The 19,077-nt window shown below is 41.0% G+C and overlaps 1 protein-coding gene across 1 annotated transcript; it reads right to left on the reverse strand.

Moving 5' to 3' along the window:
• Positions 1-1,126: 1,126 nt before the first annotated feature.
• On the reverse strand, positions 1,127-18,795 carry LOC119422517 (hexokinase-1). Its single transcript, XM_037689894.1, has 6 exons — positions 18,489-18,795; positions 15,680-15,842; positions 3,975-4,123; positions 1,580-1,699; positions 1,366-1,461; positions 1,127-1,237 (listed from the first exon to the last, which is right to left on the reverse strand). The coding sequence occupies exons 1-6, from the start codon at positions 18,549-18,551 to the stop codon at positions 1,127-1,129; spliced, it is 702 nt and encodes a 233-aa protein (XP_037545822.1). The 5' UTR covers positions 18,552-18,795.
• Positions 18,796-19,077: the final 282 nt, after the last annotated feature.

Raw genomic sequence — 19,077 nt, forward strand, 5'->3', positions numbered from 1 at the left:
TGACTGTGTGCACATTTCTTCGTCATGTTGGGAAATTATCTCCTAAACTAGTGGGCAGTCTTTAAAAAAAAGTATAGTTGGAAGTGTCTCTACAACTTAAGGTTCCTCGAAGACAATCTGATTCGTTCTGGCAACCACAACCACAGCCCATCGAACTTATCAATCATAAAATGGCTCTAACTCAGTCCATCTGACAAATATTAAGCTTTGCGTGCTGACTAACAAGCCACATTTAGCATACTAAACGTTAAGGTTTAGTTACATTCTTTTAGAGACTTTACTGTTGCAAGTTTATTGTAAAGACTGAAGAGCAAACATCTCTCTAAAGTGAGACATGGCAGCACATCTTACAGCCACAAAGCTGCATCTGAGGATGTCGGCACAAAGACTGCATGTGTGCTTTCAGCACAGTGGTGGAGGGATCATGGTTTACACGTTTTGTATTATAGAAATAATTAAATTGACTGTAACTGGATTTGAATGTAGATCTGTGAATTGGATTTATGATTTTGACTTACTTAGATAGCGAGAGGACTTTTGTTGTGCATTGGTGCTACGTACTGTAAATAAACTACTACTTTGAATCGAACAGTTTTTCCACCACAGGATTTGGGCACAACACTGTCATTGAGTTGACTACAAGCATTTCTGTAGAGCAAAATATTCTAGAGTCAAATTAAGGCCATCTGTCTGACAGCTAAAGCTTGTCCTGATGGTGTCATGCAACAGACTGATCATTTCTAACACAGCAGCAAATATGCAACAGAATAATAATAATAATAATAATAATGTCATCACAATGTCAGCACTGTATGTTTCCATACAATGGATGAAAACGAAAGGAATCAAAGTCTTGCAATGTTCCCGTCCAAAGCAGGTTTATGCTGCGTTTATCAGTATTAACTGAAATTTAAACAGAAAAGCTTGTAATGTTTCAGAGCTTAATATAAATTTTCACTGGCGTCGTTAGGTTGGCAAATATTATGTAGCCCTGAGAAGAAAGCAAGTTGCAGCATTGCAAAGGATATAAAATACAATATTGGGCATGTTTTGTTAAGTTTGTTGTAAGGACAAATAGATTGACATTTGTATGATGCATTTTTAAAACAGTCAATCAAAACAAGTCTTAATTTTCACCTATAATAATTCCCACTTCACAACGCTGATCATCAAATCCACATGTCATCATAGTGCCGACTGTGTCGTTCACGACTGCCATGATATCTGCTTCATAGTCCTGGAAAAAACAACTTGTATCAAAAAATCAATGTAAAAAGACACATGTCCCAGTATGGAGCGTTACGATTTTTCATTATTGTTTAGTATTTGTGAATAAATCTGTGGAAATAAAGAATCAAATCTCACCCCACGTTTCTTAATTGCTTTGTTCAGGAGCTTCACAACATCCATGCCCTCTACACCACTAGCTTTAAACTTCTTTGTCCATGTCACTAAGACAGCCTGAATTAAAAAATACTTTGTCAGTGTTCCTTTCATGCTTTATTGCTAATTATGCCTTCAAAGTTGGCCTAGTCACAGATATATTTAAAGCATGATAATAATTGTTTAAGGTGTTTACCTCATCCAGTTTGGATTGGACACAGGGGAACGAGAATGTAAATCCCACAGGGATTCTTTTATCCTTAATTTTTTGTTTCTCCATAAAATCTCCGAGGCAATCGGCAACATGGTCGAAGAGCTGGAGACAAGAAAAAGATTTCCAAAAGTCACCATTTTTTATAACTTCAGTTTAAAACATGAAGTGCAGCCGGAAACTATTACAGCACTTCACTTTATCCACAGTTTGTTATGTTACTGTCTTATTCCAAATTGTGTTAAATAATCTCTTTCCTTAAAATTCTACGCACAATAAACCATTATGACTACGTCAAAAGATTTTTTTAGATTTTTGCATATTTATTAAATATAGAAAACTAAGAAATCACATTTTGGTAAGTATTCACAGCCTTTGGCATGAAGCTCAAATTGAGCTCAGATGCTGTTTCCACTGATCCTCCTTGAGATGTTTCTACAAGTTAAATGGAGTCCACCTGCGGTAAATCCACTTGATAGGACTTGATTTGGAAAGACACACACCTGTCTATAGAAGGTCCCACAGCATGTCAGAGCACAAACACCAAGCATGAAGTCAAAGGTCTGTAGACCTCTGAGGCAGGACTGTGTTGAGGAACACATCTGGGGAAGGATACAGGAACATTTCTGCTGCTTTGAAGGTCCCAGTGAGCCCAGTGGCCTCTATCATTCATAAATGGAAGAAGTTTGGAAGCAGCAGGACTCTTCCTAGAGCTGGCCAGCCGTCTGAACTGAGCGATCGGGGGAGATCAGTCAGGGAGGTGACCAAGAACCTGATGGTCACTCTGTCAGAGCTCCAGTGTTCCTCTGTGGACGGAGGAGAACCTTCCAGAAGGACACCATCTCTGCAGCAATCCACCAGGCAGGCCTGTATGGTAGAGTGGCCAGATGAAAGCCACTCCTTAGTAAAAGGCTCATGGCAGCTCGTCTGGAGTTTGCCTCTGAAAAACTCTCAGACCAGGAGGAACAAAATTCTCTGGTCTGATGAGACAAAGATTCAAGTCTTTGGTGTGAATGCCAGGTGCCATGTTTGGAGGAAACCAGCTCATCACCAGAACAATACCATCCCTACAGTGATGCATGGTGGTGGAAGCTTCATGCTATGGGATGTTTTTGAGCAGCAGGAACTGGTAGACTGGCCAGGATAGAGGGAAAGATGAATGCAGCCATGTACAGAGACATCCTGGATAAAAACCTGCTCCAGAGCACTCTTGACCTCGGACTGGAGCGACAGTTCATTTTTCAGCAGGACAACAACCCAAAGCTCCTGGCCAAGATCTCAAAGGAGGGGCTTCAGGACCACTCTGTGAAGATCCTGGAGGGGCCAAGCCAGAGTCCAGACTTGAATCTGACTGCCCAATATGAACAAACAACAAACTGTTGTTCACATAGTGGGTCGACCAGCTGAACGAGTTGGCGGGGGCGAGGGTGGGCTCCAGAAACCATCTGAGCACACTAAATTGGTTGATCCACGATGTGAAGGCGCTGCTTATAAGACTGAGTTTGTTGTGGCTCCTTGGACTGATGAAGTCTTTTGGATGAAAGATGAAACATTTCAACAAAAAGAAACCATCCAGAGGACCTGACTTAACTTTGTTGGATAATAAAATGTGGAAAAAGTGAAACATGAATACTTTGTGATGCAGTGTATTTCTGTTGAGCTAATAGTAGTGATGACAACTTGTAGCTAATTAAAAAATAGAACATAAAAGCTAAAGAAGTGTACAAGTTTGCAGACAGTGGTATGTTTGTGTTTATCATCCAAGGCTTTTTGAGTCCAAGAAATTATAATATTTTAAAATGCATTTGAAACCATTTTTCAAACCAACAAAAAACAACTTTTAACAAAAGTATTTTACAAATCACGTAAGTTTTACACCTTTTAAACAAACCTGTTCCTGGATCACATTACATTTCTAAAACGTTCATAGTCGGACTCTGAGCCGGCCCCACGGCCTCAGTCGTTGTGTTTTGGTTATTGTGTTACAATCTGAACGCCAGCTGTTCTTCACAAGTTCATTATAGGTCAGGGCTGGTTTTAAAGTCGCTTCTTATTGCCCCCCCGCTTTACTGCTTGGATCATGTTACAAGAATAGAGCCGTATCCTGGCTGTTGCTGTAAAAACAAGTACATTATTTTGAGAGGATTCATTAACAGTCACGTGATTTGTTCAGTGTTTGCTGATGACGACTTAATGATGAAGGCTTCTTGAACTGTGCCTGGAACATATTTTAGTTTAATTTTATTGTAAAAAAAAAATTTTATATAGATCTTTCACCATGATTACGCCCCCCCCCCCCCCCCCCCACACACACACACACACATTTTTTTTTCAAGAAAAGTGTACAAATTTACACGTGAAATGATTTATTTGTGTTTACCTGTGTCCCACTACCATGGATGATGTCATCAGGAGTGTCATAAGATTGGCTCTCCATCTGAACGGGTTGCTTCTTGTCCTGTGTCACTTTGACACGCAAGATCCGAAAGTTCGAACCTCCGAGATCCAGAGCAATGAAATCCCCTTTTTCTGTCAAATAGAAAATGGAGAGAAATTTTAGTCATTTTAATGATTGTTTTAGATTGCTCCTTTTCACCTGTTGCCAAACTGCAGTATTGTTTTTGCCCTTGTGTGTGTGTGTGTGTGTGTGTGCACGCGCACATGCTTTCTTGGTCTGTTTCTTGACCAAAAAAATCTAATAACCACTGGACAAGTTTTATTGAAACTCTAAAAGTTATTGTTAAATGTACCATTCGATTTAACTTTTTCTGTCAACCAAGTTCAATATGGCTGAAAAAGCTAAACTTTACAAAACATAAAAATAGCTTTAACACTGTCAGTTTTACCAGAACGGAGATAACATTTGGTGAGATGATAGCTCAGTCACCCCAACACAAACTTTGAGTGCTGACTGACTGTGCAAGATCTATTTTTAAAATGTTATCTTTAGCCGTTGAAAACAACTCCCTGTTAGCAAAATGTCTGATTTCTCACCATGCAAATCTGAACATGATTTATTTGTGTTTCTCCATCAGGAACAAAGATGCATCAAATTTTATAAAAGTATAAAGTAAGTTCTTGAACCACTGCACTGATTTTAAAGAAATGCTCAAAGTTTTCAGTGGAGAATCATCTGTAGCTTAATACCTTTAGTAGTCAATCCAATTCAAGATGGCTACCACAGCTAATAAACCATAGTTAACACACAAATGGTGATATGTTAGTAACATTTACAATTATTGCGCTTAAATCGGATGCAGTAGATGCTATGGGGTCTCCAGTTTCTCCTATTGTTGCCAACCTGTACATGGAGGAGGTAGAAAAGAGAGCCTTGACGTCCTTTTCAGGGACACCACCAAGTCATTGGTTCAGGTATGTTGACGACACCTGGGTTAAAATTAAATCTCAGGAAGTCCAACATTTTACTGACCACATCAACTCTGTGGATAAATACATCAAGTTCACACGAGAAGATGTAAAAAATGGCAGGTTGGCTTTCTTGGACTGTGAGGTCTCAGTCTCTGATAGAGGACATTTGCAAACAGAGGTGTACCGCAAACCCACACACACAGACCAGTATTTGCAGTTTGACTCCCATCACCCTTTGGAGCACAAGTTAGGAGTCATCAGGACTCTGTACCACAGAGCAGACAGTGTCCCCACTAGCTCAGGAGCCAGGCAGAAGGAGAAATCCTACACAAGACAGGCTCTAGAGCAATGTGGATATCCTAACTGGGCCTTCCTGAAAGCAGAGAAGAAACCCAAACAGGACTCCAGTCAGCCAACAGGTGAAAAGGAGGAACCCAGACCCAGACCAGTGGTCATTCCAGATGTTGAGGGAGTATCAGAGAAACTGAGACGTTTATTTTCTAAACATAACGTCCCAGTGGCTTTTAAACCCCAAAATACATTAAAGACTGGTTCATCCCAAAGATCCAGTCCCCCGGCACAAACAGAGTAATGTTGTGTATGTTGTTCAGTGTCAGGAGGGTGATCAGTCTTGATGAGAGACGAAACGTTTCTACCTTTTTTTTGCTTTGTTTTATTTTTTGTTTGTTTTTTTTGAATGTCCAGAGGACCAGATTGAACTTTTTTGGATTTTTCTACCTGGATTATTGAGCAGCATCAGGACACTTCTTCAGACATTTTTTAAACAATTTTTTAACAGAAGTTTTCCCCCTAGTTGATCTTTGTTAATGTGGATTATTATTTTAGGCCTATTACTTCAAATCAAATCAGCAATCTACTCCTGAAAGGTTCAACCCACAGACCAAAAACATTTATATTGGGTTAATTGGTAACTCTGAATTGTCCCTAGGTGTGAGTGAGTGTGAACAGTAGTTTTTTATTTTTTATTTTATTTCAATGTGTCCCTGTGATGGAATTGCAACCTGTCCGCTGTGCCCTGCCTCTCTCATAGTGACTCCTGCAACCTGGAAAGAAAGAAGCAGGTAAAGGTGATGGATCAAAAATACGACCTGGAAATATTTAGTTTACATAATCAATTTTAGGTCATGGACATTTTTTATTTTAGATAAATCTGCTCAGAACATTTACTTGTGACTAAGATCTTATGAAAATAAGTCAACATAAAAAACAAAACAACAAAAATGGCTTGATTTATAATTATTGCTGTTTTCTTAGCAAACCAAAGTAAATGATTGGGAAGCTTTATCTCCACTAGTAAGAGCAACTCACTATCATTGACATTCCACGCAGCTCAGAGTCACAAGTGGACCTTATCTATCAACCTGTCCATCATCACTGCAAAACAAACTGATTCATGATGTTATCTCACCCCACCGTGAACCCATCTGTTTCTCCTACCCCAGCCCTCTCTCATTGTCCTTGTTCATGTTCTGGACTTGCCTTGCTTGCTACTTCAGCACACCTGACTTCCTAATACATCTGCACAGGTTCTCCCGTGGCACCCAATCATCTGCTTTTTGTAGTTCCATGAAGACACAGTGCAACTCCTGACCTTCTCTACTGTTCTTCATCATCATTCTAAAAGCTAATATCACATCCGTAGGGCTCTTGCTGAATAAGAAACCATAATGCTGCTCACTGGTCGTCACCTCACTTCCTAAATGGGCTTCAACAACTTTTTTCCATATTCTACAGCTTTAAGCTTTATCCTTCTATAGTTCATACAACCTCACTACCCCTTTTATGGAACGGATGTACTAGTTCACTTCCCTTCTTCCAAAACATCTTCATATCATCACAGTTGTGTCACCTGGAACAACTACCTTTCTACTCTTCTCTTTATTGCTACTTCCATCTCCTCCTCACTAATCCTCTGCACGTACGGATGCACTAACTTTCCTTCATCTGTCCTCCTTTCTCTCATTTTCTTCCTTCCTGAGCTCCTCATACTATTCCTTCCATGTCTTCAGCATTCCTTTCACTTTTTAGTACATTTTTGTATCCAAAAATAATTAAAAAACACAACAACTGGACTTCTGTTCTGTAGTTAAATTCAATTCTAATTCTAATTCAATAATACTTTATTAATCCCAAAGGGAAATTAAATGTTGTAACTTGTTATCCTTGTTTCATTAAGAGATGTTATAGATGCTGAAGGCTGTAGGCAGGAAGAATCTCTTGTAAAGGTCCATCCAACAGCGGATAAGAAGAAACTGGCTGCACCACTCACCACTTGCTCTTGTCAAGGTTGGATGCTTTTCCCCTCCCTCTCCGCTTTGCTGCTCTGTCTGTGAAACTGCTTCTGAGCCTCTTTTCATTTCTTCCGAACCATAATTATGGACTTGTTTAGATCAGTTGGTCCCTCAACTCAATTTACAACATTTCTTCAAAGAGAAGACAGGCTTTAGGTGAGCCTATTTGCCCTGTTGGCATGCACACAGCTGGATATCTCATCAACTTGGAAGACTTGATGATGTGTCTATCTCTGCTGCCATTTTTGGATTTTAAGGACGCATATTTAATTGGATTTATGATAACTGGTTCCTGCTTTTTGATTCGGCTGGTTGCTGGTTTTATCTACAATCAAGGAAGTCGTCAGCAGCAAATTTGGACCCGATCACACTGCTTGCCTTTATGATGGCTTGGTTCGTGTCTCGAGTACCCAGACTCAAATGCTTTGGGCAGAATGGATCAGATCTTGGGTATTTTACTCAGGCACGTTCCATCGGTGTGGCCATGTAATTTGGACATTTCTGAACCATTTGGACCAACACAGACTCAAGGTAGATGTCATTAAGTTCTGCCTGTCCCCAAAACATCTGTGTGTTTATCTGAATTTGGCTCCTCTGGCTGGCCTTGAAGGCCAACTTATCTTATTATCTTAGTTTGCCTGGAGAACGTAATCTAACGCCCCCAATGTTGATACAAGTTTTGGGTGTTCGTCCAGTGCCATTTACTCGTACTTGTAATAACAAAAGGATCCCGATACCACTTTGTGGCCGTGTGAAATTCACCTCTCAGTTGAGCAGTCAAGTGGTAGAGAAGGAGCAATATTAGTGGATTCCTAATTTCCTTTTGCTGACAGCTGCCAATTGTGCATTTTGGCTATGCTCATTTGCATTAAGTAGATAATTGGAAATCTTATTACATAATATGTATTTTACTGCCAGGTGTGAACATTTCATGTTGTCTTGTGATTTGCATAAGCTGTGACACATGTTAGTGTCAGATGCAAACAGGGCCAAAGACAAAATGGAGGATATGGTGTCCTGCTAAGCAACAACCATTAAACATGAGAACCTCCCAACGAACAAGGCTTATACAGTTAGTGATGCTGCATTGAGTTATTTATCTCGTGACCTGACTGGAATGACATGAAGCCAGGCTCGACATTGAAAGTGTTACTGATACAGTTCAGAGTGTGTCCATTTTAAACCTCCTCTCTATAGGGTGTTTTTAAAAAACAAGTTTAACATACCTCAGCTTTCCCCGATCGTCCCGCTTGATAAAATCTAAAACGCCATGAAAGATATGGGAGTACTACAATAGTGGTTGTTACTTGAAGTCACAATTCCCTCTTTAGTCTCTGTGTTTATTCATATGAAAATGTGCAGTTCTTGCAATAATTGATTATTTTTCTAAGTCTATATCAAACAAGTAAAGTTACAGGGGAAAGAACGTTAACTTGCTCAAGAATTTATTTAAAAGAAGATTGCAGAAACAATAAGTGAAAAATAGGAAACTGCCAAAGAACAAAAATACAGTAGGTACAATCATAAGAGGAATGTTGCAAAAAAAAACCTAGTTGTGCAAACTAGTAAATGCATAACTGCCTGCTGTAAATGTCAGGAGAAAGATTCTTTCAACTCTACATCCAAAACGTTTGACACTGATCCATATTACACAAATCAGTCAAACGACCAATGCAAAAATATAATCGTGCAAATATTATTTGATATTTTCAAAGGTATTAATTAATTATATCTAATAACTGTTTTATGAACTTCTTAGGAAATCTCAACAATTATGGAAACATAAAACTCATAAGCATCAATTTAATTTATGGTTTTGACCGTAATGTACAATCCATTGTTTTTGTAATTACTCTTTTAATTGTAGTTTTAACTGAAGCTTCTCAAGAGCTCAGGGTTCAAGGCTTTTGACTGTATTTGAGTTTCTAAATGCATTTTTGGTGTACACTCACTGGCACTATATCAAGTGCACCTCACTAGTACAGAGTTGACCTGTTTAATGTATTTTGAACTGCTTTCATTTTTCATAGCATAGATTGAACAGCGCTGGAAACATTCCTCAGACCTGTAGGTCCATATTGACGTGGCAGCATCATGCTGCTGCTGCACATTGGTCAGCTGACCGTCCATGCTGTGAACTGCGTTCCACCACATTGATGGTATTCTGCTGACCTTGGTTGTATTGAGTGGTTATTTAAGCTAATGTTGCTTTGCTGACACCTCCAACCAGTCTGCCCATTTTCCTCTGACCTTTGACATTCACACAACTGCTGCTCACTGGATATTTGCTCGTTTTAAGACAAATTTTTTTCAACCCTAGAGAAGGTTGTGTGTAAAAAAAACCGTAGCTCAGCAGCTTCTGAAATACTCAGACCAGCCCAAGTGTCACCAACAACCATGCCGCGTTCAAAGTCACTTAAATTCCCTTTCCCCCCATTTGATGGTCAGTTTGAACTTCAGCAAGTTGTCCTCACCAGTCTGCATGCCTAAATGAACTGAGTTGTCAATCATGTGGCTGACGTCACGATGTGTCGTGAAGGAACCCTAAATGCAAACTCACAAACTTGAATAAAGCTTAAACTTGTAATAAGGCAATAAAATAACTTAACAAAAGTCTAAATTGCAGCCACATGACAAAACTAGAGGCTAGGAACAGGAACCAGCACAGCGTGAAGCCGACCTGGAACAACCCTGGGATCTGTGGGTGAAGATTCTGAACGCAGGAAACTGTCCAAAACAAACAAACAAACAAACAAACAAACATGACCGCAACAAACAACAGGAATAACTGCACCTGCAAAATAAGCACAAAACCCTAAGATTATCTGTTGAAGTTAACAAGCTCTGGTGAACAGTGGGTGTATTTGATGCTTTGGGTCAAATGGAATGGTTTTATTTAGGTTCTGTAGGAAATATTTTTATTAGATCAAATGATTAAATAAAATGTATCCTTAAACTTTTTGTGGCTAAATTTGACAATTAAAGTAACATTTTATGAACACACCTGCAGTGCACTGACAGCAGTTAAGGAAGACAAACATTTTGTGTTATTTGACTATTTGATGTTTAGTCAAAATGTTAAAGCAGAAAGGATAACTGTTGTTATACTGTAGTTTTTATCTGGGATATCATTAGGACAAGAATATGTAAATGAATAGAGCTTGTACTGAGTCAGCCTCCGTTACCATGGTAATCAAGATGGGTTTAAAGAAGGAGCCTCCTTAGTGGTAGTCAAAGCATTGACCTTCATCTTAACGTAGCTGTTGAATTTGCTTCGTAGTACTTCGTAGTACCTCTAGTAATCAGTTGTGATATTCTTTCTTACTCATAAACATGTTTTCAGTATTTAAATGCAGTAATCTTATGTTTCTTTGTAGAGCCTATTGCTTGGACTGCCATGATCTCAGCATGGAGGCTTCTGACTGAGAGTAGACTTGGTTCTTCAAAAATTCCAACCACGCAGCATTGTTGTTCATTTATAATAATAATAATAATAATAATAATGCATTTTATTTGTTAGCACCTTTCAAGACACCCAAGGACACTTCACAACATAAAAACACAAAATAAAGCACAAAATAAAACAATACAAAATGGCTATAAAAACACTAAACTAAGAAGAAAATGAGAAAAAATGAAAGTGAGAAGGCTAACTTGAACAGATGAGTTGTGATCTGAAGGTTTGAAGGGAGTCGATCTTACAGATGTCTGGGGGAAGAGCGTTCCAGAGTTGGGGGGCAGAGTGAGAAAAGGCTCTGTGTCCCACGGTGCTGAGGAGGACGAGAGGCTCGTTGAGGTGGATGGAAGAGGAAGAATGAAGGGAGCGTGAATGGGTGATAATGTGCAGGAGATGGGACAGATAGGGAGGGGCGAGGTTATGGACGGCCTTGAATGTGTACAACAGGATTTTAAATTGAATTCTGAAAGTGACTGGAAGCCAGTGAAGTTGCTGTAAAACTGGGGTGATGTGGTGAAATGAGGGGGTTTTGGTAACGATGCTGGCAGCTGGTGAAGATTCTCAGTCATCCAGGACATGATAAATTTAAAAAATGTTCAATGCAAAAACAACTGGACTTTATTTGTAACAGAAGACGTTTTGATTACAAATAAAGTCCAGTTGTTTTTGTATTGCACGTTTTTTGAATGATGCAGGCAGCAGAATTTTGAACCATTTGAAGTTTACGGAGTAATTTTTGCGGCAGGCGAAATAGGAGAGAGTTGCAATAATCAATTCGAGAAATGACCAAGCTATGAACCAGGATGGAAGCAGAGTGCGGGGAGCGGGATGGACGGAGACGGTTGATGTTTGGAAGGTGGAAATATGCAGACCAGGTGATATTATTAATGTGAGAGTGAACAGACAGAGTGCTGTCAAGAATGACACCCAGACTCTTAACGTGAGGGGAGGGAGAAACCATGGAGCTGTCAATGGTGAGGGAAAAACTGTTGATTTTAGATATGGTGGATGTAGTGCCGATGAGTAGAAACTCTGTTTTTATCACTGTTTAATTTAAGGAAGTTAGATGTAAACCAGGATTTAATTTCAGCTAAGCAGGAAGTGAGGGAGGAAGGAGGAAGTGAAGAATTAGGTGCAGTAGATAAGAAGAGCTGGGTGTCGTCAGCAAAACAATGGAAGTGAATGTTAAATTTACGGAAAATATTGCCAAGGGGGAGAAGGTAGATGATGAAAAGAAGGGGCCCCAGGACAGAGCCTTGGGGCACACCTGAAGTGACGGGGGAGGAGTGAGATCTGAATGATTTAAGTTGGGTGAACTGAGTGCAGCCAGAGAGATATGACTGAAACCAAGCGAGGGATGTATGGGTGATGCCAATGGATGAAAGTCTGTGGAGGAGGATGTTGTGGGAGATGGTATCAAACGCTGCTCTGAGATCGAGGAGGATGAGGAGAAAAAGTAAATCAGAATCTGCTGCCCTGAGAAGAGTGTTAGTGATTCTAAGGAGAGCAGATTCTGTGCTGTGTCCGGGGAGGAAACCAGACTGGAACTGTTCGTATAGACTGTTTTTGGTTAAATGGAGGTGGAGTTGAGAAGCAACTGTTTTTTCCAGAATTTTAGAGATGAATGGAAGGTTAAGTTAAGGGTGAAGATTACTGAAAATATTTGGAACCAATCCAGGCTTCTTAAGGATCAGAGTGACAGCTGCAGTTTTGAAAATAGTTGGGACAGTTCCTGAAGAAAGAGAAGAGTGAATAATGGCAGAAATGATAGGGAGAAGTGAAAAAAGGCAAGATTTTACAAGCACAAGCAAGTTGGGAGAGGATCCAGAGAACAAGTAGAGGGCTTAGATTTCAGAATGAGTTTGGCTATTTCAGAGGCAGGAGGAAGCTGAAAGATAGAAAAAGGCTGACTGAGGGGAGAAGGTTCAGAGGAGGGAGGGAGAGGAGAGACAGGACAAAGTTGCTGATGATTTTTTCTGATTTTATCATTAAAAAAGAACATGAGAGAATTACATGTGTCATCTGAGTAGAAGTGAGTGAGAAGAGAGTCAGGGGGATGAAAAGTATTGTTTAACAATACAAAGAGGATCTTGGTGTTACATTTATTGGAGGAAATGAGGCCAGAGTAGAAAGCATATTTAGTTTGTGAGATTAAGATCTTGTAATGTGATGTCTGAGAGATGTGCACGTCCTTATGGATGGTGAGACCAGATATTTTATAGAGTCCTTCCAGTTGATGACGTCTGGCTTTGATGGACCGGAGCTCAGGAATAAACCTATAGCATTAGAAACTTCTTCTTTTTTTTGTGCAAGACTATTTGTTTTCAGTGACAAAATGTATTTTCTACTTTGTAGATCATTATAAGTTCTGTAAGTACATTTTAAATTCTACTGTATGCAACAAAACTGAATTGATCTTTTATTCACAACACTTATCTATGAATCTAGTTTCAGCTCCAGTGTTTATCTGGATTTTGATTGTTTATTATGTTTAACTTGCTTTATGGCTTCAACTTTGCCCTTTGCTTGGTCTCAGTCCCCTCATGTTGTTGAAACTTGAGGCTATTTATAATGTGTGGACGGCAGGAGCCAGCCTAACTGTACAGGCCACGTCAGAGCTTTAGTCTGTCAAACAGTTTACAAAGATTTGCTCATCATCACGTATTTTATTTCTCAGCTTTGTAGGCATGTTGGAAGTCCTACATATGATACAGAAAGGTCTTGAAAAAGATTACATTTATGGGACATGACTTAAACCTTTCTTTAAATAAAAATGAAAACTGTTGTATGTCACAGGCAGTGAGGCTGTTCACACTTTGACCTCGGGACTAAAACACTTGTGATTTAGTGAGTCCAAATCTAGCACACAAAGAGGCTTATGTCACAGGACTGGCCTGAACATTTGGACACATCAGCACATTTTATATACACTGACATAGAAACATCACGCTGCACTTGAACACTTTCAATAAAAATAGACTAACACAGCAAAGACATCTGAACTTTTACTAAGTAATATAATCAAACTACAACCATGTTGTTATTGTGTGAATTAAGACTTTTTGAAAGATGTTCCTTCTTTAAATTGTCATTTCCAGAAAATATCACTATGTCCATTTTAACCAATAATTATGTAATAATTAAACAATATATTTAAAGGTTCATTGGACTGACACAGCTCAGCTCTCTCTTCACCACGACAGACCGGTACAACGCCCATTGCACCGCAGAAACTGCACCTATCTGCTTATCGATCTCACGCTCCATTTTTCCCTCATTCGTGAACAGGACCCGAAGATACTTGAACTCCTCCACTTGGGGCAGGACCTCCTCCCTGACCCGGAGGGGACACTCTACCCTTTTCCGGCTCAAGACCATGGCCTCGGATTTGGATGAACTGATCTTCATCCCGGCCGCGTCGCACTTGGATGCGAACTGCTCCAGTGAAAGCTGTAGATCACGATCTGATGAAGCCAATAAGACCACATCATCTGCAAAAAGCAGAGATGCAATCCTAAGGCCACCAAAACGGATCCCCTCAACACCTTGGCTGCACCTAGAAATTCTGTGTATAAAAGTTATGAACAGAATTGGTGACAAAGGGCAACCTTGGCAGAGTCCAACTCTCACGGGGAACAAGCCCGACTTACTGCCGGCGATGCGGACCAGGCTCTGACACCGGTCATACAGGGACCTAACAGCCCGTATCAACTCACGTATTGCTGAGGGTGTAGAGCTGGTCCAGTGTTCCACGACCAGGACGAAAACCGCACTGCTCCTCCTGAATCCAAGGTTCGACTATCCGACGGACCCTCCTCTCCAGAAAGCTCTGGCGAAGCTCTCAATTTACCGATCGATCTACGTTCCTACCCTCATCTATGGTCATGATCTTTGGGTTGTGACTGAAAGAACGAGATCTCGGATACAAGCGGCCAAAATGAGTTTTCTCTTCAGGGTGTCTGGGCTCTCCCTTAGAGACAGGGTGAGAAGCTCGATCATCCGGGAGGGACTCAGAGTAGAGCCACTGCTTCTCCACGTCGAGAGGAGCCAGTTGAGGTGGCTCAGGCATCTGGTTAGGATGCTTCCTGGACGCCTCCCTGGTGAGGTGTTCCAGACACGTCCCACCAGGAGGAGACCCAGAGGAAGACCCAGGACACGCTGGAGGGACTATGTTTCTCGGTTGGCCTGGGAACTCCTCGGGATTCCCCCGGAGGAGCTGGACCAAGTGGCTGGAGAGAGGGAAGTCTGGGCCTCCCTACTTAGGTTGCTACCCCCACGACTTGACCCCGGATAAGCGGAAGAAAATGGATGGATGGATGGACTGACACAGAAGACCACAGATTAAATAAAACCAGATAACAAAAAAACAACACATTGGTTTTTGGAAATATTGTCAGCTGGTGCTGCTGTTATCCACAAATGGATAATGTCAAAGAAAACTCAGTGATTTCTTATTTGTCCAAAAAATGTTTGGTCAGATCATCTGGACGTGTTTTTTTGTTGTTGTTGAGACGTTTCGTCCTTTATCCAAAGGACTTCATCAGTCTGAGGAGCCACAAAAAACAGAGTCCCACAAGCAGCACAGTCACATAGTGGACCAACCAGTTTGCTGGAGATAAGATGGGCCTGACGAATGAAATGTCTCAACAAAAAAAAGATATCGTCCAGATGACCTGCCTGAACTTTGTTTTTCTTTTTAACCCGGATTACTGGACATGAACTTTGAATTTTTACTCATGTTTTTCTTGTCTTTTGAAGAGAAAGTTGACAAATCTAGGCATCATCGCCACCTGACGGGCCGTACAGTGAAACTGTCAACTGCACAGTTGAACTTTGTGTTGCTGCCAACCAAAACACACATCATCATGTTCCCTGTTGCTTCTTAACATCATACACATTCCTGCAGCCGCTTGTTTTGTCCATGAGCCACACTGGTTTACGTCTTACCTGATCCATCAGGGATGGACCTGACGAAGGTGGGCAGCATCTTGACAGCAGCTGTGGGGTTTGTGTCACGGCCGAGTCCATTCTCCATTTCCCTGCGGAAGCGGTTCTTGATGTCCTTCAGTGTGTCATCAGAGAAACGCATGGAGTACAGGTACTTATCAATCTGGAGAACAGACGTACACGAAAAGTAATGTGAAGAGCATGAAGATCATACCAGACTAACAAGAGAAAACATTCTTATTTACAGACTTTTACCTTTGAAGAGCAAACTCATCTTATACATACCTACTAAACAGTTTCAGTATTTTCCATCAGCTTCAAGTATCTTAAAACGTGAGTGAACCGTCTCCATTCTTTAATTTATTTAGTTTGGTATGGACATGCTGATAAGGCTGCCTTTAATTAAAGCAAACAGCTGACGGCTTGTTCCTCTAAAAAAGAAAAAGTGGCTGAACCAGGACACAGGATTGTCTTCAACCACAACCATTGTTTCTGAGTGGTCGTATACAAAATGTAAAACAATTAACCAATTCAATTTCATAAGACACATTTCTGTTTTTAACTGTGTCACAGATAAAATGTATTGTTAGCAGAAGTCTTACAGAGGAGATCTGCTTTTCACATTTATGGAGTTGTCAGTGCAGAGCAGTGAGCTGACTGGTTTGATTCTCCACAGACAGAAGAAGCAGGTGCTTCTTCTACTCCAACACACTTTTACTTCAGAAGTGATGGGTCCAACATTGTTTTACACAAAACATCACCTTCTCTTTAAGGCTGTGTACCAAATCAGTTTTACTTATTGTCCACTGCCAAAAGGTGAAAGCCAAGCAAGGTGTTTTCCCCCTTGTCTGAGCTTGTGCATGAGTGTCACTGTCTGTCAGTAAAATATCTTGTGAATTCTTGAACAAATATGCATGAAACCTTGTAGAAATAATCATTGCATGTCCATCTACAAGTGCTTTAACTTTGAAGCTAACCTAATGTGAAAAGGCTGCCACAGTCATCTCACCTCAGAAATCACACAACTGTCTAATTTAAACGTTTTAGAAAATGTTCTGTATTTTACCATAACTGAGTCATTTACAACACACACTACAAATGTAAGTCGTTGTGAGACATCTTTGCTTCAAATATTGCCAACATTTTTTTTAAAAACCCTGTGGGTCTTAGGAAAATCTTTTATTAACCACTGGGCAGATTTAGAGTAATCACTGAATGTACATCTGAAATGGATTAACTTTTGGGGTCAACCCAAGTCAAGAAGGCCCCACAGCTAATTGACTTTAGACGACTAGAGCTAAACAGTAGCAGCTGAAAGTCAGTCACAGCATAGATTTTGAGCATGACATCTTGTGATATTGCACATATTTGAAACATAAAGTTTGAACAAAATGGTTACAACTTCATCAATTCTTAACAACAGATTATTTTAGTCTAAAATTCTTGCATGAAAGGTGGTGGGTGATGTGCGTTCCTTCAAGGAACACTAGGGCTTTAATTTTCATCAGTATGACCCCCGCTGACCACCAGTGCCAGCTCCCTGCTGTATGGAACCAGCAGGAAAACATGGAAGTATTCAGTTGTACTACACTGACATACTATTTCAGTTATGGTAGATTTTTAATAGCACACCACTGAAAATGTATAAGCATGAAATGATCCTGATTTTGAAGGAAACTGTGTAAAGCAGTGGCCCCAACCCTGGGCCTCGAGGAGCACTATCCTTTCCTTTGTTTCCCTGCATTAAGATTAGATAGAAGCTTTTTGACACACCTGCTTTCAATGAACAGGCTTCTCCAGAACTTGAGGAAGTAATTCAATCACAGTTAGGTGTGTTGAAGCAGAGAAATACCTAAAACATGCAGGACGGTGTTCCTTGAGGGCCAGGGCACCACTGATTGTGTGATACCTTCACTCTGAAAGATTTTCTTATATAATTTCCACACCTCTAAAATAAAGCATTTCCAATAATAAACTGTTTATTATTTTCTATACAGAACATCAGACATTGGGGGTAAACGCCTTTAAATAAGCCATTATTTATTGAGTTCCCAAGAAGAAGATGTTTTGGCTGATGCAACATTTTATGGTGTTGTAGTTGAGACTTAAATCCAGGATTGTTGTGGTTGCAGAACTGACACACTTTCAGTGCACCTTTTGACCCTTACCGTTGCATTAACCTGTTTCAGTAGAGGGACGTGGCCACACTGCATTGTGACATCACAAAAGGTTTTACCCCACACCAGTTTCTACTGACCCCACCCACCCCACCACTCTGTGGACTGAACATGTGATCATTTCTGAAGGCTGTAATGCTTCAGTTGGTTCCTCTGCTACAATTTTAGAGATAATAAAAATGCCATCAACAGAAACAGGAAACACCCGATGTAAAATTGAGAGGATTTGGGAAACAGCAAGGAATGGATAACTTTTCACAAGTACCTCTGGGATGTCTGTGTAATTTGACGCCATAGCAACAAATGCACCAGAAACCCTGATGGTGGCGATGTGCCGCTGTTTGCATCACCACCATCCCAGACCACAGCCGGGCTCAAGGACATCAGTGTCAAATACTGGTAACCCTTCAGAAAACTGCACCAGTATCAAATCCAGATTAGCTCTCATCATGTCCTACTCCTCGTGTTGCTCTGAAAATCTCCATGCTTGTCTTCCAGCCAAGATACAGCTTGAGATGGCTCAATGCCGATGTGCTGTTGAGTGTTACCCGGTGTTAGTGGCTGTCTCTGGGCTGCTGTCTCATCCCAGACGTCTGCAGTTCAGCTGTTAGTTCAATGCTGCTCACACTCACCTTCTTCAGCTGATCATCCTTCAGCTCAGTGAAGTAGTAGGCCAGAAGCTGAGCCGCTATCATCTTGCCTGCACGTCCGCCAGAAGCTGTCAGCTATGAAAAGGTTGAGTAGAGGAGGAAAAGAAAACCTGTCGTCTGTTTACTCCTGTTTCTCCACACTCATCCCCTTTCTCCTGCAGTGAGTACAGAAGCAGGCCTAACCTGTGCAACTGGACAAGGTTCAAGGAACAAAGGTCTGGTAAAACAAGAGTACAGCAGCACCCTGCCTGCTGGTCTGCCTCCCTCTGAGGTGCTAACTCCCTGTTAGCACCAGGGAGATGTTACTGCTCTGCACTGGAATGGTGGTTCCTCTAGCCCTGCCCCCACTGATCCTTTCCATTGGCTGAGCTGGGGATCGGAAGGAGAGTAAGGAGGGGAGCAGCTGACCAGAGGAGGGGGTAGCGTGACAGTGAAGAGGGGGTGTGACTGAGAGCTGAAGGAGGAAGCTGCATCAGTCTGATAACCTCCCCCAGCCGGCATGTCTCTCATGTTGCCATGGTACCCAGGAGAGGACGTGCAGAGGGGCAGGACCACATGATGATGTCATAAA

This window comes from Nematolebias whitei, chromosome 16, assembly GCF_014905685.2.
Source record: "Nematolebias whitei isolate Nwh7 chromosome 16, NemWhi1, whole genome shotgun sequence".
Lineage (NCBI taxonomy): Eukaryota > Metazoa > Chordata > Actinopteri > Cyprinodontiformes > Rivulidae > Nematolebias > Nematolebias whitei.